The sequence below is a fragment of the Dermacentor silvarum genome, chromosome 4 (assembly GCF_013339745.2).
Source record: "Dermacentor silvarum isolate Dsil-2018 chromosome 4, BIME_Dsil_1.4, whole genome shotgun sequence".
In the NCBI taxonomy this organism is placed as follows: Eukaryota; Metazoa; Arthropoda; class Arachnida; order Ixodida; family Ixodidae; genus Dermacentor; species Dermacentor silvarum.
In genome coordinates, this window is record NC_051157.2 from 12284402 (window position 1) to 12309875 (window position 25474).

The 25474-nt window shown below is 48.4% G+C and overlaps 1 protein-coding gene across 5 annotated transcripts in view; it reads left to right on the top strand.

Annotated features, from left to right (window-relative positions):
• LOC119449458 (trinucleotide repeat-containing gene 18 protein) overlaps positions 1–25474 on the top strand; it is a 491760-nt gene that overhangs the window by 311200 nt on the left and 155086 nt on the right. For all 5 annotated transcript variants that reach the window (XM_049665214.1, XM_049665215.1, XM_049665216.1 and 2 more), the window contains one exon: positions 699–2577. In XM_049665214.1, the coding sequence (XP_049521171.1) occupies positions 699–2577 (1879 nt within the window). The remainder of the gene's footprint in view (positions 1–698; positions 2578–25474) is intronic.

Here is a 25474-nt window from a genome sequence, read left to right on the forward strand (position 1 = left end):
GATAATGAGCATAGGTGAGCTTCAGCTAACTAGGAAAAGTGCCGCTCTCTTCGACTTGCTTTTTATTGTCGCAGCACTGTGGTTAATGTTCGAAGTAATCAGAGCCTGTCTATTGCTATCTCATCATCTGAGAACACCGCTTGCCGTCTGCATCGCTAGGCGGCGTGGTCATGAAATGAAAAGAAAGACTGGATGGCCTATGATTTCACGTGCTGTCCTCTGCGAGGCTCGCTTTCCAACCGGTAATCTTGCGCTTTTGTTTTAGCGCACCGTTCATCTCGCAGAATTTGTGCACGAAATTATTCTTGTAAGTGGTAATCAAACCATAACGCAAGTGGAGTGGCGGCATGCTAATAAAATTCAATATGAATAAGAAAACATTCGTGTTTAACGCTCTTTGTTTGCAGTTCTTCCATCTTTTACTATCACAAAGCTTGCGCAATTAGACATGCTAGGTTATAAAGGCTGAAATTTTTTTCTTGGGTCACTGGTGATGAAAGATTTGTAAGTATACTGTTTTGTGCAACTTTGAATAGTGTGATCTGGCTGTCTGCAATGCTTATCAATACCTGCTGTGACGGTTGAGTCACTATAATGCCACTGAAAAGATGTGTGATGTGTGATGTGACGATGAAAAGATGTGTGTTCACGTTTTGTTGGGCATGCATCTAATTCTGGCTCGCTCTCATGTTTTGCAGGCCCTGGACATCGGGCCCAGGCAATCCCGGCGCTGGCGCCCGGGAGACTGGCGATGACGCAGGAGGTTCGAGAGGCTGTTTCGCCACCGGAGAGTCGCTAAGGTCGCCAGGAGGAGGCTCCCTACCAGCGTCTGGTAGCGGCGAAGATGACGACATGGTGACGCGACGTTTCAAGAAGGGCACTGTGTACAGCGCTCTGGCCAGCCAGAGTGGCCTGGACTTTTCTCCGGTCGTGCTGCCTGCAACGAGGCCCAACTGGGGCGATCGCGCTCAGATAGGCGGCGCCGAAGATGACAACAGGGTCCCACCTCCACCACCGCCGCCGCTCAAGGAGAGGAAGCCCGCACCGGCGCCCTCGCACGAGAAGTATCCGTCGTGGCCCGTCACTCCGGCAGCGCCGGCGACGTCGACGGCTTGCCGGTCCAAGTCGTGGACGCAAGAAACAGACTATCCTAAGGAGAAAAATCATGGATACGCCAGGCCCAAGAAGGGCTTCAAGATCTCCACGCAGCAGCTGCAGCCGGTGCTGGAGCGCGCCTGCGAACCCGGAGCAAAGAAAGCGCCGACGACGCCGACGTCGTCTTCCATTTCAGACGACAGCGGAGGTGGCATATCGAGTGCCAACGATGTGTGCCTCTCGGGCGAGCTTGCCAAGTCGAGCGAGTGCAGCGCGGACGCCTACCTGAGCAGGTACGACGAGTTCCTGAGGCAGTACCAGCGCTGGAGCGAGGCGCCGTTCCTCCAGAGGCTGTACCAGGAAGGCGAGAGGGACGGCTGGCCGCGAGCCACCGAGGCGCCGCCGCCGGGCAGCGAGTCAGCATGCGACTCGCTTGGCTCCAGCGGCGGCTCCAGCCAGGACACACTCAAATGGCACGGCTCCTACAGCGACCTGAGCGCCTTCTCGGCGTCCAACGGCTCCTCGCTCTTCGACAGCGGCCACTCGACTTTACCGGACAGCGGTCGCCTATCGCCGCAGTCCTCCTGCGACGGTAGCCTCGCCGATGGCAGCCAGAGGCTCGTCTCGCCCAGCCAAGCGGCGGTGGCGCGCAGTGCGCGCGTACTGCAGCCCAAAAGGCACGAGTCCGAAAGCGTGCTGTACTACGCGCCCTGCGAGGCCCAACGCAACAAAACGCAGCAGTCGTCTCGACCCAATGAGTGCTCGCGCGTGGCGCAGCTGAAGGCGGCCTTCGACCCACCTTGCTCAATGACTGCCCATTCGTCGCCCAGCCGGAAAGAACCGACCAAAATGCTGTTCCTGGACCCGGAAAAGAAGCATCGGGTTTCCGATCCAGAGCTGAAGGCCATACAAAAGCAGGCCGTGCTGTCATTCTACAAACGCCAGACGTCGCAAGATTCCAAGAACTGTGGAAACAGCAGCGGCAACAGGAACAGGACACTGCCGCGGATTCCTTCGTCGGCGAAGTGGTCGGTAGCTGTGTCAGAGCCTTCCTCAAGTCAGCCACCATCGCTGCCAACGACGGTGAATGCGGTAACGTCTGCCAAGTCTCATGATGCGAAAGAGAAATCTGATGCACCCTGGAGAGGGCCTCGAAGCTGGTCGGTGCCGGACATCACGCAGCAACTCAGCGTGGCTCCGAAGGCACCTTGGGGTCCCGTCGTCGCGGCGACGTGCAAGTCGCTCGCAGAAGCATCTAGCAGGCGTTCTTGCGATGGTGCATCGCTCAGCCGGACTCCGTCAGTGAATTGCAGGTCGACTGCCGATGTGCCGCCTCTCAAAAGGCAACTATCTGTGGCTGTGCCCAAGGACTCGCAGCAGGGATCTACGAGTAGTGAACTTTCTTTTACCGCAAGCAAAGCGCCAAAGTTCTCGTCTTCTTCTCAGCCAGTAGTCAGCGGATCCGATCAACAGGTTGTTCAGGTGGGCCTCCCGCTTGCTCTGCATGGAAGGCTGGCTCCCTCTAAAGAGCCCGCCAAAAACTATGTCAAACGAACCTTTGGCAAGTATCTGCATCATACCACCTCGCGTAGTCCAGGAAGTCAAGGAAGGTGCATTTGCTTAACCAGCATGTCGTGCTGTTATCACGAAGCACAATTTAAGCAAAAGCTGTGCTACCAGATATGCGTTTCATCTTCGAGCAAGCTCTTGAATTGACATTTTGCGCTCACATTCCGCGCACGTTTTCCGTGCTCGTTGCTCATGTATTTGCAAAAGACGCGTGTATGCATGGTACTCGTAACTGCGTGGCGGGATACTGCGCGGAGCATTTGTTTTCGACACATCGTTAAGCTCATCGCTATGGCAGGGCGTGTAACTGCCGCCCCGCTCAACGCTTGTCAAGACGTAAACATAGACACTCTAGGCCCGTCTATCCTGCAGTGCTCTTAACTCGCCGTTAAGCCTATCAGTTGCTAAGCGTATCGCCTCATGCCGTGCTCACCCAGAAGCGCAAAGGGCAGACACGCCGCGGTTCGTCGTTCTTTTTGCGGCCACGCGATTTTAGGTCGGCACCTTCGTCTAAGCTGACGGCACGCCGCTTTCTCTTTTTCGTCCTTTGGTTGGCGGCGCGGCTTAATTACGGACGCGGCGCGTCTTTCTGCGAACGCTCTGTCGCCTCGCCCCTCCTCCGCTCCTGCCCCTTTTGCCTTGCCATTAGTTCGCGGCTGTACGCTATCTCATTAAATCGATGCAGTGCTGTGAATACTAAAGTCATATTAGCCAATCAGCGCACGATTTCGCTAGTGCGCGCGCATATAAATGCGTATGTCTGTTTGTCGGGGTTTTCAATATTCCAAACTTGCCTTTCACTACAAGCCAATCAGTAACACTGCATGGGTCATGACCGAGTGCAGAGGCCTAAATGCAGTCACGGAGATACCGTGAGAGCCAATCGCGACAGTGAATACATGCATACGCCACGTACATACGCGGGGAGTGTTGTCTGCTGTCGACGTCTTCTGTCGATGTCTTTTGTCGACGTTTTCTGTCGACTGCTACCGAGAACGGCTAGCATACGAGTGCATGATGCAAAGCCCGAAGACCTGCGTTTAAACCCTCTGTGTTTGCGCGCTTTTTATACGGTCATATAGATGCGCTCTACAAGATTTTACACAAACTCCCAGCTATATTTTTTTTCGACGAACTACAGTGTGCGCATCAGCACGTCCCATAACAACCACAATGCTGCACTGGTTTAGTGAGGCGGGGCCCAACCAGAGTGCCGCAGGGGGCTCTCCGAGTTCTGTTGAGGGCAGCACCAATCAGGCCATTGACAAGCACCAGCAGAATTATATCCGTTCTTTTTAGCGCTTTCCGCTGACTTCCTGCGAAACACTCTCCCCCTACCTAGTGCTCTAAGCCGTTTCGTTTTATCTTCGCATTTTCCTGCTGCTTGCTTCTCTCCCGCTTTAGTTTCGTCCCCGTTGACTTCAACTTGGTGCAGCAGACTGCAGTGGCTTTTGGTTACTTGAAAAAGGTTCAGGAGCTGTCGTGGCAGCTCCTTGTTGTAATGGTAGCTGAGGCCAACGGAATGGAGGTTGGTTGCCCTTGTCGGATAGATGTTTTTGTGGGAGTTCTTACCCTTGCGTTCTTTGGGCTCTGTTCATTTCCTCTGCGCTGTGCCGTTAAGTTCCAGACACTTCGGGAACATGTATCTGCGTTTATCGTACTCAATATTTGTTCGTGAAGCAGGCGTCACACCTTGAACACTAGTGACTTTTCATCCTTTTTGTTGACTGGTCATGACGAAAGGAAAAAAAAAAGCAAGGAAATAAAGAATAATTTTATCGGTATTACATTAGACTTCGGGGTGAGCATAAAGACTTCTGTTGCCTTTTTACTTGCAGTTTCCAAAGCTATGTCTTAGATCACGCAATCTTGTTTACTCCTCATTAGTCGTCTGCAACTTCAGTCTATTGTACTGTGTCAAAAAACGTAGTCTGTAGCCTAAAATGCTGGTTACACGCAGCCGGAAAATCTTCCAAATGTATTAGCGTCTGTCACAGTTTCCGCTTCGCGATCGTTTCGATGTTATTTTCCAGCTTAGATTCCGGTTATTTTGCACATATTCTGCCCGCTTATAGCGCCGACATTTTAGTACGCATCAGAGCAGTCTTTTACCGACTTGAAAAACCTCACCACTTACTGTGTAAGCTTGTTCGAGTAGTGTGAAGCCCCACATATTCAGGGCAAATGAACACGTTGCGGCAACTGCTCTGTTTACGTTCGATCAGCATTCTGGGGCCGAATTCACAAATAATTTTTGTCGCAATTGCGGTTTGCCGTTGTCCGGTCGGTTTTGCTAACAATATGCCTGACATCACAATTTGCTGGTACGTGCTCTTATGAACAGTTCTAGCGTGTGAACAAATTCCAGCCAATTCTTATGCTGGACTTGTTAGTGAAGGCGGCCGGCCAGTGGAAAAAATCACTTACGAACGAAAAGCTTGGGGACATTAGCCCTTGGACCTATATTCACGAAAATTTGTATTGGTAAGAGAAAATTTCAGGTAATTTTGACGCTTGACATGAAATTAGCATATAGAAAATAGAAAAGGCAACAGAAAAAAAGCACATATGAAAGAAAAGCTTTGCGAATACGGCACCTGGCCTCGTATTCATAGAAAGCTCTAAAGCTGTACTTCTTCGTAAAAGCAAATGTCTGCCTATCCTGATTTAGGGCACATCACTAGAAAATGCGACCGACCAATCGGAAACAGCACTTACTTTTCGTTCGTAAATGCGCTTTGCCATTGGCCGACTGCCTTCGTTAATAATATGTCCTGCATCCTGATTGGCTGCAATTCGCTCTTACGATCAATTCTAGCTTAAGAGATCATTGTGAATATGGGCCCTGGTGTTGAACGTCTGCCCTGAGACGAGCAGTTGGTGACTATTCCTTGCGCCGTCTGGCGACGGGAAGTCTGCTGTCGCCACGCCAGCAGGCTTCCCTGGTTAATGGTATTTTCATGCATGTTTGCGCACTTTCTCCCGGGTCAACTTAGGCAAGCATAGATTAGGTAAGCTAATTTTGCTCCATTCCCGCAAGCGCGGTTGTCAATTTGTTTTCGCTAACGCGTGCGCCACGCATACGGCTTCAAGACGAGAGAAAACCCCTCAACGTTCCCTCGCATTTGCTGCGGGGAAGCATGGATGGCTCGATTAGATGACTCAAACATGGGAGGAAAAAAAAAGGCAAGCTTCTGTTCTTTTCTTGTTTCAGCATGCAACTAGTGGTTTGCCGTCGCGACGTTGCAGTCTTGTTTCTCCCGATCGAAAGATGGTTTCCCAACGGGCGCCGGCCGTTAGTGCGCCTAGAGGCGGAGGGGTTACTGACTGTTTTCTTTGCTTTCCTTAGGGACATACGGGTTTGATATTCCGGCTCACTGAACCCGCGTGGTCAAGCACATGCGCGCACACACACGCCTGCAGACACCTCCCAGCCTCAGAAGGAGGGCAGGGTATTGGGAAGAATTTAGTGTTCTGGTCCATCCCAGGCATCCAATGGATGGCAAAAGGGGTGCAACGAAGAAAGAAAGGAGAAATGAAAGAAAGCTACAGTACAGCTAGCGCACGCGCACCACTGGGTGTCCGTCCACAAGCGAACCATACTGGGCCTTAGTCTTTCCGCGGCCGACTCGTTGTCTGGCCCGTATAATGCCTCGGCCGCGCGCTTACGCTGACGGGTGTGCATTCGGCCGAGTATTTATGTTTATTGGTCGGTCGTAAAAGTAGGGGAGGTCCTCCGACGAGCGACCCGCGTTTTTATTACGGGCTGTAAATACGCAGCCATTTTTTTCCCCTCCTGGTCCCGCCGGGTCTGGCGGCCTCGCCCGCCCCGCGAGAGAGTTTGCTTGGAGCCCGCAGAGAAAGCCCGATTTATTGAGACAGAACCGAACCGGAACACCCCGAATTTCCTTTCTCTATATCGCGAGAAAAGTGCTTTCTTACTCTGCACGCACGCGAGATTGGCGTCTGCAACCATCGCCCCGGCGCTCCTCCGTTATTACCCCCCTACACACGCACGCACTTCCTTGCCTCCTGTTAGGCTCCCTGTTGCCCTCATTGTTGATTTTCTAAAATTATTTTTCGCGGTTTCTGTACAATGTCGTCCTTCGCTGTTGCCAGTAGCCGCAAGATGTGCCTTCCACTCAAGCACGCAAGCGCGATCGGTGCCCACGTACTCGGTAGTTTCGTATGTACGCGTACAATATATTTATTTCTTTAACCGCGATGACTGATTTGCAAGGCTAATACTAGTGTAGTTGAGGCGGAAATGAATGCGATTGGTCGTATACTTTCTCACGCATTTAATTTCTTCCCAGCAACGACTTTCTCTATACGGTAGCGAATCAAGAATTATTCTCGTGGACAAAAAGCGGGCGTTTCATCGGGTCGAGGCGTTATTCTGGCAGTGAATTTTTTTGTTAACGCAAGAACACGCTGTTTGCGGTCTTTGTACTTCTTCCGGCCAGGTGCTGTGTTGAAGTTTGTTAGTAGCAGTTCAAACGAGCAGGTAGTGACGAATTTTTAAAATTTATTATAACGAAACATTGCCACCATTGCCACACTACTTGAGCTATGAGCATGTCTTACCATTTCATAATTAATGTATGTAGCAGAAGCACTGCTCATTAATATTAATGAGCTTACGGAGAAAGTGTACTTGCGTATTTCCTACACATAATGAATTCAGGAAGGATCACTAATGATTAACGAATGCAGACTGCTAGGGCGTACAACATGGCTGTAGTTAAATTCCAAAATGAAGCTGGACATATTAGAGCATTAACTTAACCAATTTTAGGCTTACCTTGGTTTCGGCGTCCTGACATCAAACGCAGTCAGACGATCGTCTCTTTTTGCAATAAATCCAACTTTTTAACCCTTTTCGCTCATGTCAAAACAAACTGCTAAGTCGACGAGAAAATGTTCCCAAAACACGTGAGAAGACTTAGCAAAGTAGTGGGCTTGATATTTATTCTGTAATGTTTTCTGGACGCTTCTGTCTCTGATACAGTAAATCAATTGATGACGAAAGCAGATTATCATCATAGGGTTATTGCAGCTACGAATACATTTTATTTAAAAAAAGTTACGTTTGATGAAGCATAAACTCATTAAGGCGTTCATGAAGAGCAACGATGTTACAGCTATAAGGAATACAAAAAGAATGCCCTGAAGGAAAGTACAGTGAAAGAAATATGCTGATGATTCATTTGTATATAATCTTATTTCATTTTTATTACCTTTTAAAGAGGTTTATCCACATCATAGGTACACTCTGTTTGTATCCGTTGATCCTATTTATGAATAAAAATGAATTAAGAAATTTGTTTGCAATTTCTCTCTTGATGCTTAAAATTTGCATGTTTTAAGCGTGCTGCCTTTCATAATTTTCAAGGTCTTATTTCGTTATCGTTCTTGACAGACACCGAAAATGATTGACCAGGACGCTCGGAATGCGTGCATGCCAGGCGGATAACCGATGAAGTGGGGAATTCCAGCTCGAGCAGATTTTGATGATTTTAAAGCAAGCAAGAATAAGAAGCACCATGGGTAATGCTTACGGCCCGTACCACATCCATATATCTCGAGAGGAGTGGCGTGCGCTTTAGAAAACGCCACACTGCAAGTGTAGGTTTATCACGATCCTTCTTTCTTCCTTTCTTTCTTTCTTTCTTTCTTTCTTTTACTTCATCCTAAAAAGGAGCTTCACTGCGGCTTTAGCTCTTTGCTCCAGCCGTCAGCGAGGCTGGCTGCAATTCGGTTTCCTGCATGTGCCGCTACTTCCTTTGACTTGGTTTGCCGACGTCGTGCCAGGGAGAGAGGTACAGTCACAAACCCGATGCAGAGGCCGAGCGCTAGTTCTCTACAGCCACTGTTCTTCTACATAAATAGCCTAGACGAATAGGGCCACAAAGGAAACCCTTCCGCGTTACGCGGTAATTGGCAGCACCCGGCAGGGCAGCCAATGGCTAATCAGAGGGTCGTCGAAAAGGACGCGTCTGCTCCGTTGCATTTGGCTTCGCCTCATCAAGCCTGTTTGTGCGGAGGTGCACCCTTTACAGGAAAGAGTTCCTTGTAGCACATAGCCATCTTTTGCACCCAGCCATCGAATAGCTACCCTCCTTATTTATTTATTTATTTATTTATTTATTTATTTATTTATTTATTTATTTATTTAGTTAGTTAGTTAGTTAGTTAGTTAGTTAGTTAGTTAGTTAGTTAGTTAGTTAGTTAGTTAGTTAGTTAGTTAGTTAGTTAGTTAGTTAGTTAGTTACAAAGTGTCGGAAGTATTGACATTACTTGCGTTAAATAGTGGAACAAAACAGCAAAAGAAAATGGTATGTGACGATCGCATGAACCAGTTGGTGCACAGGTGACGTTTAACGACCCCACTGAAAGCAGGGTCACTTTAAAAAAATTTTGCTGTCAGTTTGTTTTGTCACGACTTTTATGACACTCTCTGTGGACATTGGCTATCTTAAATGAAAGCTCAACGCAATTATGGTGTCAATAGCTGGGGCAGTGTGCTAACAGTAGTCGCGTTTAATTTTGACAGCTCAGGGAAGTCGTCACAGTCGTTATTATCCCACAATTAAGCCTGAAAATTCACGACAACAGTTTCGTATACTCGTAATTCTCCCCGTAAGCACAGCATGGTTACGGGGAGAATCTCTCTCTTAGTCCACTCTCACTGCCATCGTTTAGCAATCACAGCTTGCTCGTAGACTCTGATGTATGTCGCATGGTATGTATGTTTTCGTGGTCTCCTGACGTCCTCATGTGCTACGCCAAGCATGATCGATATCGAGTAACAAGCCGTCGGGCTAGGGCCCGGGTAGTCCTGACGTGCATCTCTGGACGCCCCTCTTCCTGCCCGTGTCTTGCCTCGGAAGCAAAGCCGGTCCCCGTTGAGAAGAAGCGGGCACCCGTTCGGGAGCCCCAGCTGTGAGATCTTAATGGACGACGGCTGCCAGATGAGCTTGAGAAGGTCTTTGTCGGGCAGCTCCATTAGCGGTTTTCCCCTGGGGTTGCCGGCTTCCTCCGCCACCTCTGCACTTCTCGTTAGACAGCCACCTCCACCCGGCTCCTGTGTCGCCGGCGTTTTGTTGCTGAGGGCTTTCTTCCTCCCCGTAGCAGCCGCCCGCTTTATCCCTTCGCTTAGACTTTCTTTTTTCCTCTCTATTTTTGTTTTTCTTTGCACACTCGTTGGGCTCAAGGCGCCGCGCAACAAAGTGGAGTGTTGCCTTCGTCGCCCCCTTTCGCTGGCTCTCGTGTAGAAGCACTTGGGCCAGAAAGGCGGCAACATGAGACGTTCGCAACTTTGGCAGGCCTGTGACACAACGGTACAGACTGCTTCGTTTGTGGCTACCTTATTTTTTCCTGGTTCAAGTCGTGACTGGTGCAGCAAGCGGTGTACACAAAATGGTTGGTAACGTGTTGCTTCACATGTGCAAAGCATAAAAGCCGAGCCTCGTGACTCTTAGAAAAAAGGGTTTCCAACTCCGGAAACTGACATGATGAAACAGCGTCAAAGACAAACACGAAGAAAAGAAAACAAGACAGTGCACTGAATCTCAACTGAAGTTTACTGAAGTTTACTGAAAAAAGAACACATGCCTGTCATATGGGCCACCTGGCGGACAAAGAACGTAGACATGGCAGAAGAAAACTTCTATAGGGAGGGGGGCACTCGCAGCTTGCTTTTTGTATTCGTTTTACACATTCTTTAGACGTCTCGCATATTCAAGTAGCCTTCAAATGCAGCCTTGTGAGTTGGATTTACCTAAGTGGTGCATTTGTTTAAATTGACATCTACAGCCATAGATCTTTGTTAACTTCAAGTATTGTGGAAAGGGCGCATCGTTGATATGAAATCATGTCAGAACGTACCAAAACACACTTATTTGCTCATATAAGCCGCGTTGTCCCCCTCAGAGACGAGTCAATATGAGCGGCTGAGCCCTTGAAACAACGGCGACTGTGAACCAGATATACATACATACATACATTACGGGCTGTTATTACTGATTTTCGCTTTTCTTTAACTTCGTCATGCTTACAGTTTGGGCGTTTGAGAAAATATGAAATAACTGTGCTCGCATAAGCGCTCATTTATAGGTTAGCTAATTATGTCGCGAAAACGCGGATTCCATCGCTGACATCGTTGGTAACTGAACAAGAAAGTTGTTTATGCTGCTATACGGAATGCACTGTCACTACTTGTTTCCCGTTTGACGTAGAGGTAAACACTGCATCTCTGGAATTAAGAAATGTGCGAGCATAGCAACACGCACACAACCACCTATTTATGTAGCGAATGTGACTGGCAGCCTTCGGAAACGGTGACGTACAGATGTTGGGACAGCGCGGTGTCGCTGCTTCCCGCTTATTGTGTGCGCGCCGTGCGAATTGAAGAGTAGTTGATTTCAAATCGCATAGGCCAGAAATAAACTATAAAAGCAGTTTCCTTCGTCCTAACTGCTTACTTTTCAGTTCAAGTCTACCGCTGGCGGATGCACCAATTCGACGACTCCTCTAGGCATAACTTTCGTTGAAGAGGATCAAAATCGGCTCAAACGTCATGTGCAGTGTTTGGGAGGGCTGAAGTTTGTGCATTTTAACTTCGAAAGCATGTTTCGGCTCTTTTTGAGCTCGATTAATTGCAGATACAAACGAAAACGCTGCGGCTATCGCGTTGGTGGTTCGGCAGCCGATCGCGCGGTGATCGGTCGAACGGCACGAAAGCCCGTCGCACTACGACAACTCGCGCTCTCTGGTTGCGTTGTTGTCGGCTTGGTATCATAAAATGGTCTCAACGACAAACTGTACTTAATATTCAGACAATTTTTGGCGTCGGCGTGTTGTCGGTCTCGTATCGGCCAAGTGTTACCGCGCCTTAAACGTGTACGTGAAGTCAGGCACGCACTGCCACCACCGAGAGTGCCGACGCTGCAAGAAGATTTTGTCAGCAACAGGATGTTTTTGAAGTGTCGCCCCAGTGTAACGCAGGCCCATTTGCTAGCCATCAATGAAAGGCGGCTACTACGCGGTTGAAGGTGCAGTTCCGTCTACCTTAATCGCATCGGGCACTTACTCTACTGCTGATAACATCACAAGACCTGCATTGTTTTTTCTTCTCCTTCTTCTTCTGCCACCTTCTTCTAGGGCCTTTCTTCTCCTTCGTCCCATTCCCTGCATAGTAGCATGTAGGCGTAAATACGCTGGCTAAACACTCTGCTTTTTCTATAAAGAGCTTTCTCTCTCTCTCGCCGTGCAGTTCGGACGAAGTCCTGGCCGCTTACCGTTTTAAACGTGGAGTTGCAGTCGTACGCTACGCACGCTTTCGGGAGTGGACCGACGAAGAGCTACCGGTGGAAGTGCAACGCGGTACACGGCACGAGCGTTACAGCAGTACGAGACCGGGCCGCGCGCGCGACCCTTCCAAAACGTTTCGTGACTAATCCGCAAGCGCAGGGCGCATGCACCGTAGCACCGTGAATAGAGTGAGAGTGTAGCGTAAGCTCTTTTTGAGGGAGTGTGTGTGTGTGTGTGTGTGTGTGTGTGTGTGTGTGTGTGTGTGTGTGTGTGTGTGTGTGTGTGTGTGTGTGTGTGTGCGTGCGCGCGTGTGTGCGTGTGCGTGTGCGTGTGTGTGTGTGTGTGTGTGTGTGTGTGTGTGTGTGTGTGTGTGTGTGTGTGTGTGTGTGTGTGTGTGTGTGTGTGTGTGCGTGCGCGCGTGTGTGTGTGTGCGTGTGCGTGTGCGTGTGCGTGTGCGTGTGTGTGTGTGTGTGTGCGTGTGTGTGTGTGTGTGTGTGTGTGTGTGTGTGTGTGTGTGTGTGTGTGTGTGTGTGCGCGCGCGCGTGTGTATGTGCACACATTTCGGCGCTGTCCGACATCGTGGGCGGCCAGTTGCATTACAGCAAAACATTATTACGCAATAACCTCGCTCCCCCAAAGGAGGACGTTCTTCTAACCGATTCCATTTCTACTCAGTAGATTCGAGATCGGATGCCAAATTGTGACCAAAAAGGAGCAGATTTTTCCTACAATAGCGAACTAATTCTGTTTTCTTACTTGTACCCCTACCTCGTTCCTCATTCGCTGATACTCTAATTTCAAATGCTAGAGTATACCACTCCTTAAACGAATGGTGTACAATGTCATAGTCCCCGCTTACTTACCCACTTTCTCTCATCTCCAATCTCAACCTCCCATCCCGGCCTGCTGCATAGAAAGCAAGGTCGATAAATATACAGACGCTGGCGGAAGTGCAGTTTACTTAGATGATCGTTCGTGGCGACTGTAAAGACAGCACTCCTGATAAAACTTCAGGAGAACCGCCCAGACCGAATGAGCTCGTATTCCCTGAAAGACCCTTAATTAAGTCACTGTCGGTGGGACACTGTCACTGCCATCCGCTGTGGCGCAGTTCATGCCATTCGAGGGGGTGGGCGGAGCAAGTCGCGCGCCGCGTGACTTCCACCGCCGCGTAATTCTTTATCGCTGTTTTCTGACCGTTGTTCTGATATTTTTTTCTGACCTCAATTTTCCACTGCAGTTTTCTCGATTTCATTATTTTGTTAATCGTTTGTTTTTGAGTTTTAGTTCACTATATGCGAATTGTCGGCGTTGCTGGCAGTAGAGTAATTCGCGACATTCAGAGTCGCGGTTCTCGCCTCGTAAATTCCTCTCAAGAAAAGAAACGTATAGATGTCGCTCGCCATCTCTCGACGTTTCGTATGGCGCCGCGCGTTAAACGGCTCCACTCTGGGATCGTTCGCGATGGCCGGTCGGCCGGGGTGGCGTCGTTCAGCGAGCCCCGGCTATCTTCGTCCGGCAGCGTTCCATAACTGCCTCGCTCGCGCCGCGGCGCGAATGACTCGTTTGTTTGCAGAACGATAAACGCCGGCCGGGCAGGCCAGTTCCAAGCGCGCTTCTGCTGCTCCCGAAAACGATTTTCCCCGAGCCTCTGGATACACAAAGACTCAACTGCGTCGGCGGTCATTAGGCCCGCCTGCCCCGTTCATCATATCGCCCTCGTTTACTGCACGCGTTTTCATACTGCTCTGCCACTTTTCGTGTTACACGCTTCGCCTGCGAACCTTCGTTGTTTTCTTATCTTCGTGCCTTCTCAGTTAGCTAATCCTCTCTCTTATTTTTTTTTAATTGAGCGCGAACAATGTAAAACAGAGGTTGAAGTTTCGCGACGGTTCGCTTTGTTTAACCGTCAAGATGGCAAAAAAAAAAAAAAAAGAATGCTTTCGCGCTTTTCTCACGAACACAATTTATTAGCTGAAAGGGCGGCGTGTTTCGAAAGTAAACGAAATAATCGTCGATAAATTATTTCCATTGTGCGCTCCGTGCCTTAGCCCACGTTAAGATAAACAGAGCTTCTCTGTAGCTTTGGTGTTTAATCGAGTTAAAACTTTGCCAGCCGCAGTGCATTGTGTTTCACTTCATTTATCCGTGGTGAGAAATAATGTCGGGTGCACGTTTCTCTGTTTCATTGATACGCGTTAAAAATGACGTCGAGTGTTTGATTCTGTTTTGTTTCTTAAATAAGAAAGGAAGAAAGGCTGCGCGGGAATATCTCCGCTCCTGAATGCATTCGTGCAAAGGGCTACCAGTACTGTCACCTGAAATAGGCGGTAGGTGTACCTAAACAGTCGGCGGACGATGAAACATCTGCAAAGATTAAATGAAGCTGTTGTTGACGGTAGGTTGATACGAGGTGGCGACATGCAATGGCGGCGAGAATTATCAGTGAAGTAAAATGACGCATGACTCCCCCGTCCTCCTCCTCACGTGTTGGCCAGTAAACTGGACATAGTTAACCTCCCTGCCTTTCCTTCCTCCCTTCTCTCTCTTTACATCTCTCTCTCTCTAACAATGGTCTCTCTTCTACAGAACGTCATCGCGCACTACAGGACTCGTACTCACCATGCGTTTTTCATAGAAACGTTCCCACGTTTGACAGTCCACAGGATAGCTGAGACGAGAGTTCGGATCCATTTCCTGGGCTTTGTTAATTTCACGTTGGTAGAATACTAAACTGAAATACATAAAACGGACATATGGGACAGTTCGTATTATCTCGAACAAAAATGTAGCTAAAAAGTGTTAATAGCCACACGTGACGTGACCGCGTTATAATGGTTGTGAGTCCTGCGTGCAACACAACAATGCAACATAACATTATCGTAACCTTGCTTTATGTGTCATATGAATGCATTCTTTAAAATAAGTGTTGAGGCCTTGTTCCATTCGTGTCAATCTCAAGGAAAAGATCCGAAAATTGTTATGGCGCGCATTTTTTAAAAGGGAAGCAAGGCTAGTACATCTGATCAAGTTTTCAAAAGTTACTTTGCAGAGATAATTGTTCAAATAATTATTCCTTCGTCGTGTCATTGTGCGGTGCCATGCCTTCTCGTTTACAAACACGCGGCTTGTATAAACAATGTTCTTTCGTCAGTGATAGCCACTCATGATGCAAACCGTGCTAATGTATGATTCTTACAGATCCGTGCAGCCATAACAGATGCTACAGAATAGGTACCTCTCGCCGCCCATAGGGCGCTAAGACGCTCTCATTTATCACCGCAGCGTCACCGACCGCAGGGGATGGGAAGAAAGTGAGACGACGTTAAGCACGACAAGGACCTACGCTTTATTGTTCTTAATGTTAAGTGCCTAACTTTGGCGAGCCGAAGCTCGGGAATGTTCGTGCTTCTCATCTCAATCGGAATCATGGCGAGTAACGCCGAGCATGCGCACTTGGACATTTCCAGGTCTCGGACACTCTTTCCATCGTGATAAACTATTGTAGGTGTTTTCTGGCACTGCTGTCAACTGCAGAAAGCTTTACCGCAAAGCACAATCGCCTCTAACGGCGTCGAGAGCACGCGATTTTGTTTTCCAAGATGTTGCAAAATGTTTGTGGCTTGCAGCGAAAATAAAAAGAATAGACTGGTTTTCCGCTTGAATTATTGCGATGAGTGAGAATATTGTAACTCGCTTTATATAATGCGTAATATTGTGTAAGGAAAGATCACTTAAGCTGTCGCGATGGATGCGGGTCGTGTGAGCGTTTAGTTAACTTTAGGAGATGCGGGCTTGCTGCATTCACGAAATTTCTTTTACGTGAAAAAGGTTTCTGAGGTACCGGCGTGCGGGCGCGCACCACTTCTGGTGGCATTCCTGGTACGATCGCCATAGCGATGGCCACAGCACGTACGTAAAAGAGGTTTTGTGAATACAGGCTGTGTCCTTGGGAGGCGTTTTTAAGGGCAAAGCTTACGTTGCTACTGTGGCCAAGCTTGCTTTGCGTAATAGAAATATTCGTATTGTTTTTAATTGAGGAGTCGATTCCTCGCTTTAATATTAATAACGTCTGCATAAACAGCTGGTATCAGTTATCATTTCTCGTCGTTCGTAAACGACAGACAGATTGATGGACGGATGCTTGTGTCTCATAATTTCATTGTATACGCAATCGCCTCTGGAAGAGGGCACGAAAACGCGGTAAAAAAACGGAAGACAGTATTGATAAGTGATAACAAAGTGCTGGATAATAAAACTGATATTTTCGAACACTTATTTTTGTCAGTCCGCTTTTTCCATACGCTCTGTTTTTTCATGCACAAGGACAAATAACGCCTGATGCTGACTTCAACATGCATGTTAACTATATATGTCCAAGCCTATGCGAATTGAAGCAGCATCACGCTTGAAATTTTTAATAATCACAATAATGTAATCGGGTTCCGAAAGCGTCAGGTCTGTGATAGAAGCCGCATCGGGCAATCTGTGGAATAATTTGGCGGCACAGGGTTCCCAACATGCACCTAAATCTAAGCACACGAGCGTTTTCTTGATTCCATCTCCATCGGACTGCGGCCGACACATCCTATAATCGAACACACAACTTCGGTCTCAACAGCCAATCGCCATAGCGACTGGGCTACTGCGTCAGCGTCCCAGCTTTTAGATATTTTATGATTTGGTGCAGTTGACTTACTTTCAGTATTACTTCTACATGTCAAATGTTCACTGCTTGAGAGCTGCCGCTTCAGAGCTTCCGCTTGACACTTGTATTTCAACTCATTCCTTCCCACCATAATCACAAGGCGCCATCGCCTGCGTTATTGATGCCACTTGTTTTCTAGACTGTCATTACCCGCAACTTTATGCGATTTTACTGTGTTCTCCTGTTATCGCTACTCTCCGTAATGTCCCGACCGCGATAGTAATGAAATGTCACGAAATGGAACGGCCTCTCCCAGAGACATCAGGTCACCCGTATCCTGCGTCAACCGGACCCATCGCGCACCCCGCGTATCCAGAGACCGCTAACGGTGACGAACGCGAGCCATCCTCCGCAGCTCGATCCGGTCCCGATCGCGGCACCTCTCGCTCCAACTGCGGTGCGCACATATCCCGGCCGCGGTGACAACGCGCACACCGGTCGACCGGCGCTTAGGCAGGCAAGGCGACGCGGGGCGGCGCGTCGATCGTCCGCGCGCCTGCGCTGCTCGCGCGGGCGGCAGCAGCAGCAGCGGCGCCCCTGGCCGGGCGCTCGCGGCGGCGGCGGCGGTACCTCGTCGTCGTCGTCGAGCGACGGCGCGAGACCGTTGTTGCGGGCAGTCGTTGGCTGGTGTGTGTGCGGCGTCCAGCGCGCCCTCGCCGCCTCGCCGGCGTTGATGTGCGCGCCGCCGGGATGCTCGCCGTCTCCCTATACGCGGTGGCCGTCACCTTGGGCCTCTGCCTCTACTGGGTCCTGCACAGCACGGCCGCAAGACGATTCCTCGCGGCACACGTGAGACGAGTCCCCATCTCTTTTTCCCTACGCTCTCGCACCTTCCCTACCTTGACCCGTCTCTCGCTGTTCCCCTCCCGCTGTATCGGTGCGCGCGCGATCGGGCCGGCGTGGAACGCGGGAAAACACTGGGACCAACCAGAACACGCGCACTTTTGCGTTTGTCCGTTCAGCCGCGTATGCGACTGTCTTGACACCTAATGCGCGTCATTTGTGCACGATGGGCATCGGTAGCGAAGCGGAAAACGTGTTCGCGTTTCATTGAGTATGTTCCCAGTTCATACAGGCGCCCGACATTAGACTGTTTTCGTTGCCGCCGCATCTGATTTCATCCACTCTTTTTGAAAAGATTCGACATGCGCCGTGCTTCTACGCACTCCAGTAGGTGCGCTCATGATGCGTGCGCGTTCGTCGCACTGTTGTCGCATTGGTAGTCTCCGCTCCTTTCAATGTCAGGATACTGCTCCTTAGTACTCGCCTGTGTTGCGGGACGCCCACCGGCGCTGCCTGCTCAGGGACGCGCGAATAGCGCGCATTGATAATTGGGAACGGCCAGGCACGACGTTTCCCTACGTGTTCCTACCCTTAAAAAAGGATAGTCGACTTCTGTGAGTGACTTTGACAATGTTTGGCGCCGTGACACGTACTTGTCTTGTGGCCAAGATTGTCACCATGAAACCCGGCGTTCCGTTTACGTTGGACTGCGCTCATTCGTCGTCAGTCTTATGTACATCCTTATAGAACCGAAACGCGTCTGTCACAAGTGTGGCGCGACAAAATGGCGTTAATAATGACTTCGCATGCGACTATCTTCTATGCCGAAGAGTATTGCGAACATCGATAATTGCCTTGGTTGCTTTAGCGTCCATCAAGCACCTATTATTACTACGTTCATTTGGTGTAAACACAGCAAGCGTCAGCTGAAAGCTTACTCACTATCAGCTAGCGTACTTTCTGTCTAATTAATGGGGTGTTACGGGCCATAGCTTCAGCTTGGAAGCCTTGGATATAGGGCATGGCGTAGCGGGGGAAGGGCTCCATATTTCGATAACGTGGGATTTTTAAACATGCACCCAAACCTGGTTACACAAGTGCTTTTGCATTCCGAAGCCATCGTGATTCGGACACTTTTATTGGGAATCAAACCTCGGACCTCGCGCTCAGCAGCTTAGTTAACGCAATATCAATGATGCTCCGGGGCGTGTGCGCACGTACGTACCTTAAAACTGCTCCGCACGTTATGCTCTCCCGAAGAAAATTTTAAGAATGTTAGGCGTAGCTTACGTATAAGTACCTAGGGGCGTGTCATGAGTAATAATTAATCAATTAATTAATTAAACAATTAATTAATCTCACATTTTTAGAAGCGACAACAAATAAGTACGGAGCTAGTGTTGTTATCGCTCGACTATTTCGCTCCTACATGCTTTCTGTTAAGCAAATAGTGACCACGAAGGCATTTGATGCCTTCTTTCGCAATGTAACAACCTCTTCGGGAATGCGTGTCGCTTTCGACAAGGCTCCAGGATCGTCTTCTGAATTGTTTTCCAAGTATCGATAATATCCAGCTTAGTAACGCGACAGCGTTAAGGGCCCCGTTTCGCTGAAAATACGGGGTTGGTTTCGGTGTTGGTTTCGGTGTCGGCGTTCGGCGTTGGCGTCCGTTAGAGAAAAAATAATCCCGAACCACGCATCCCGAACCACGCAGGTCCTCCATGTGGAGCATGCGTTATTGAACCAATTGAATTTCTCAAAATGCGTCAGAAAATTCGTAAAGTACGACTTACACACAACCTACAGACCTGATAGCGTCGGATTGTAATTTGAATATACGAGAAAAAATTATTGTGTTACGCGGAAATTCAAACACAAACACCTCTTCCAGCTGCCGTTTGAGGTCTGTCTTCGTGAGAGCGGCCCACCCCGCTCGGTTCCTTGCAACACACTCCAGATGGCGCTCGTCTCCGCGCATCCGCGGCAGCGGCTGATCCCGCCCTGCAGGAAAAAGAAAACAAAACAACCAGAAAGCTCGCCTTCGTGCATATAAGTTCGCCGCCAGCGTTCGCAGGTTTCATTGCACGCCATAACATTATGAATAGGACGCACGGCCCTCGCTTATAGCCACGTTCCGCAGTGAATACTAATGTAGTGGAAATGTATATCTAGTGCATTTGAATATCGCATCTTGCGAACACATACCTCACATGCTTCTATATCTGCACTCTTTGACACAGCTGGAGAGTCAATGCGTAGAACTAGCTGTCGTTAAGAGCAGGGCTTATATCTTACCTTTCATATTTAATGCAATGGAACACATAAATATCCGAGATCTTCTTTAGCCAACCTATGAACCTATTTAGATAGATTTTTCTAGTTTAATAGGATAAGTTGAATTTTAGTACTGTTGAAAGCATAATCTTGATCTTTGCGTTGATTTGTATTGAAACTAACTTAATTTCACCTAAATATTTACAAGGTTTCATAGAGATAGAAATATGTTACAAATATGGAAATATAAACAGCAACAACATCGAAATCTTGAAAATTTCAGAACCACGCTTATAACTCGCTGACTACGCAACAAAAATCGACATGCCAAATGTTCAAACTTCGCCTTGAAGAACGGCCTTTAGAGCGGACAAAGAGAACTTCTTACGTCATAGCCTATATGAAATTTTCTTTCTTTCGTTCCTCCTCCTTCTCTTCCTCTTGTACCGTACGGGAGTCTTACAGGAGCTTGGTTCACAAAATAGCTTTATATTCTAGTGTTTCGCGTCGTGTATAAACGTATTCGTTTTTTTTTCTTTGTCACTCGCAGTTTAGATAATATACTTTGCCTGCATTGCAATCTTTATTGCAGTGTATCATTTCAGCAATCAGAATGAATCCAAGCGTTTCATGCATTATATAAATTCTTTTTACAGCTAGCGAGACTGAGATTCGTGAAGCTGCTCTGAAGCGGCATTCTCTCGGCTTCCTCTTTCTCCATTGGAGATTAAATGAAGTTTTCTTCTGAATATGATGTTTCCGCCACTGCACTTACTGACTGGAAAAATACATTCGGACAATTCTCGCACCCCCCCCCCCCCCTTCCCCCACAGTAGACATCAAAAATTTAGTCTTTTTTATTTCCTCGAGTAATCATCTCACCCTCGAAAATTGTTACAGTGGCAGTACTTTGCGTCTTTCGACGTCAGTGTTGACGCCAACTCTGAACAGGTCCGACCAGAGTGACTTTATTTATCAGTTTCGTGACTCTAGGTATAGCTATAGTGTCTGCAAATACTAAGGGGCTTTTAATGTTCCGGCTTGTGTGGTACCTATGCCTTTATTGCAAAGCTAAGGGCTGTTTGGCAGTAATATATTGTTTGAGTTTAGAACTGCTGGCAACGTGAACCCAATCTATTTTTTTCATTTTCCGATTTAGCTCATAGAACATTCTGTCGAAAAAGTTTTCCCGTGGTATTATCGCACACCACAATTTCGCATCAACCTCCCGCACAGAAAAGGTGCGAGCATTATGCGAGTAAATACGATATGTGTGCATGCTAAACTTTATATTTTGCTGTCTCGGTAATATTCGTTGTCCTTTGATAAGAAGATGCGAAAATTTCAGTTGTTGTCCCCTTGCAAAAATTATGCATTATATTTTATTGCGTTTCAACAAAATGTGTATCGATTAAAGACAAACAAAAAGACAACAGAAAGTCGACATAGTTTCTATTGTAGTGAAGCCGATCATAACTAATGGTCGAAGCAGAACACACTGCTCCCGCAGGAAAAAGAAGAGGGTTCAGCAGCTCAAGGCTTGTGCTGGCACCGCCATAGTCGAGTGTGTGTGGTTATAAAGATCACTCAACTTAAACGCCTGACTTTTGTAAGGCTCAGAAAATAGTGCTTCATATATGGCTCACCTACGCTGATCACGTGTTTTTTGTGAGCGTCGCCGGACGCGTTTAACAGAACGAACTCAACTTTGCGCTTGCCTTTCTCTTCAGAATTGAGTGGGGCTTCGCGGTGATTCTCACGACGTCTCGAGGCTATACGCCGAACCCCGCGATATGCATGCCAAGGAAAACAGGCTCATATACAGGTAATGGAGCAGCAGAGCGCAGAGGCAGCAAACCCGCCGGAAAAAGGCGTGCGCGACGCTTGTTAAGACGCCGTAGGTTCACACGCTCGCGTATTCGGCGTGTAAAGTTCCGTGGCTTACAGCCCCACCTTTGCCAGAGTGACGCTGTAGCAGCGCTAGAAGCCGTGCAATGGGGAAGCAGGAGAGCGAATTAGGCAAACGCCGGCGTAATTTGAATAACACCGGCTTCTCTCTCTCTCTCTCCTTTGCTCGAGCGTTCGCATCTTTGAACTCGGTAAAGTCGTTCAATCCCGTTTTACTACCGCCTCCTGTAGCGCACAGGTATGCGGTGGTCCGGTGGCATCCGGAAAACGTGCACGCGCGCCGGTATTAGGCTAATACCTGGCCCGGTGCGCGCGAGGAAACTTGCTCAAACTGCACCTCCGAGCACGGTACACTGTCGAGGCTGCTCTGCGCGCGCGCGTGCTCCGGAGGATCGAAACGAATTTGCATTATTTAAATGGGCTCGCGAAACAGCGTTCGGGAGAATAAAAAGGCCGAAATGCGGCCAGGCGCAACAGCTATATAGTGTATAGCCGCGGGCCGGCCACGGCTTCCTGGCGCACCGGATTCCCTGCGACACGAGAGCGCGCGTCGAACCCAGTGCGCTCGATCTCGTTGTCACGTCGTGCGCAGGTATTAGCTGCTCTCTCGCTAAAGCCACACGGCGTGACGGAAACTAGGTATCACGCTGTATGCCATCAGGTGTGCATCAGATCACTGCTTGGGATTGCGATGTGTTTTCTTTGTACGCTGGGTCGTTTTTTTTTTTTTTTTTCGAGAGTAGCGACACTGAGAGACTGCGGATGGCCTGGTAGTAAATCACGTAATGAGTGTAAGAAGAAGACAGAATTACAGGCGGATGGAGGCTTGAGCTGGGTGACACACAATGGGCAAACGAGGGATTTCTCAGGGTGGAGGCAACGTTTCGGCAAGGGGACTTGTTATTGTCAGCGGCACAACTCCACTGGCGAAGACTTGTCGAAACGTTGCCTCTAGTGACGCCTTTTGTTAGACCACTATTTATCACTTTAATCGGTGTGCGCCTTTTGAACAGTAACCTGCTTTGTTTAAACAAGGATATGCCAGTCTTTGTCAAAATATGGTGGTGACAGATGCTTCTTTTCACTCGTTGTTTTAAGGAAATGCGGAAAGCGATAAGCTTCGTCATATCATGGAGGACAATAAATATTGATTGCAGAAGGTTGAAAAAATATGCAAAATTGCACGGTAGTACGATTGCATAAATAGAAAACGCAGTAAATTAATGCGAGTTCTGCAATTGTACGTATACTGTGGAATCAGCACTAAGTTATTTCCTTCTTTTTTTTCGCTGTAATGGCCTTCTCTGCGCAAGCTGTATTTTTAACAGTGGTGTACAGTCCACTAAAAATGAAGTAGGTGCGTTCCTCAGTCACGTCTCCCACAGGACGCCGTGGTTCACGTCGTCCACGGTCAATGAGGACCGTGGTAGTGTCAGGATTACTAAGACGCGCACTTAAGTCCGCTTGGCGGTTTAATTATCAACACTATGCGTCGCTCCTTCACGCATTTTCCGTGTCGACCGGCGACTGTCTCGTGTTTTCTACTACTTCTTCTTGCGCTGGTTTGAATCGACATCCTGCTTTCGTACAAGAAAAGGAAAAACGGAGCAAAAGACAGCACACAAAAAATCCAGAAAGCCAGGACTTTTTGATGAAGTCTCTGCTATAGCGGCTGTGCACAGCCTAATACGTTTCCGTGCAAAGTAGGTGCACCCTACTTCGACCAAGAAGGAGCTGACAAAGGCCCTGTCGAAGTTCGAAGACACCTTTTGTGTCTTCTCCTATGGCTCTCCTTCGTGAAAGTGTGGCGTTGCAGTGTTCGCTGTAATGATGTTGGCGGCTCCCATCCGACACTCTCGACTTAGCGCAGTTTGTTAACATTTTCTCTTCCGGAAACGCGCGAGGTCCTTTCCTTTCGCTCTTGACAAGTTTCCCAGTGAAAGAAGGCAAAAAGCTACGAACTACCGGTTGTCACGCGCCTTTCGACGTTGGTCATGGTGACGTCTTCTTCGAGATTTTTGTCGTTTTGCTTAGCGCATAAAAAGGAAGTGGATACTCGGCTGGGGAACAGCTGCGACTACGTATTTAGATAAAAGACATTGCCACTTAACCGTTTTCCTAATTGTAAAGCTAGCTTTCCCGCAATGACTTTGACAAGCTATCAGCAATTTTTGCTATCAGCGCTTACGAGCACAGTTTGCTTGTCTTATGACATGGAAAACGTGGACGTAGTGGGATGAAATGATGCGGAAGAGACAAGCCTCACCAAATGTAGCTAGCACTGCATCTTCATTTGATGCATGTCCCGTACCGTCATTAGTTGAACAAAGGTACAATACTGAAAAGCGAACTTGCGAACTAGGAAAAGGGTTCAGCTTCCTACATTCGGGAGACCTGCCTTCTTAGTCATTCTCTTCTTGGGCGCCAAATAGTGAATTGGCTAACCCATTTACTGCGAGTAGCTTTACTTATGACAAGGAGAGAAAGAGTAATAGGAAATTTTTTATAGCGAGAGAGTGACAGAGTGACACTGTGGTAAGGAATTAGCATTTTTGGACGGCGAGTGACACTGCCCATGCTAACCATATCGTTTCCGTCATTCGTACTGGTTCTGATGCACATGTCATGCGCTTCAAGTGTCATACTCGAGTGTCACAGCAAACACAGTTTTGGGCTTCTGAGTGGTTTCAAAGTAATATTCCTTAATATTTCCGCTACAAATTTCGCGAATTTGGCATGTAGCGGTTGATAACCACTGTCTTCAAACGCCAGTATGCCGAGGCAAGAAAATGCAGTCAAACGCGCGGTGTGTCCGTATTCCTTTAACGAAGCGTGGCCCAACTCTTTCGCGGCGGATGGGGGGACGAAGGCGAGAGCGGCTCGAAGGAGACGCGTTTCATTTGCATGCGGGTGCGCGCGCCACAGTCCCCCAGCTCGTGTTCTCTGCTCCGAGCTAAACCTAATGAATCCCGAGTGGTTGGCCAACCTTGGAACCGCTTGCTTGCTTCGCAAGTGACCGTGACGAGACGGTTGGTGTCGCTGCGCGACCCGAATTTGCATGGCGATTGGCGTGCAGGGAACGCCGTGGTCATTAAAGTGTCTGCCGGCTGTCAGGTTCACGCCTGCGGTGCCGCTCCTTATGCTGGGTGCACCTGAAGTTTGGCAACACCGGGGCAGCGATTCATTGCGGGGTTGCCCTTCTTCAGCGAGGCGATTCCTCGACGCCATAGAGTCTCCTGCAAACATTACTCGAGGGGAATCTGGCTACGGTGTCTATACTCCCAATCCCGTTCGCCATAAGTTCCGCTAAGTAAGTGAAACGTATTTACAAAAGTGTTCTCCTTGCTAATTAGAACGTATGTAGAACAAGATTAGGAGTGTACGGGCGTTTCAAGTATGGCAGTTCAACCAGCATTGAAATAATGGGTAGCCCGTTGACGTGCCTAAACTTCGTCGTCCATATGGCTTGGGACGACATTATGACTTCGCAAATTGATCATATTCAACAAAGTATTGCCACGGAAATGCAACAGTACGCAATGATTACGCATGTGCCTTCGTGCAACCGGTCTTATTGTCTTCACACGTTTACAAGAATATGCTTGCTTTAAAATTTACGCCCAATAATGGAAGATAAAACGTAATAAGTAAAGCCGCAAGAACGCCCGAAGCTGCGAACACAAAGATTAGACGAATCCTTCTGTTACTCACTATTTCAGTGGTAGCTGAATGACTGCAATAGCAGAATTTCCTCCAGTGTAATGCGTTTTAATTAATAGGAAACTCAATGCTTGATGTTAGCATACTCCAATCCGGCGAAAG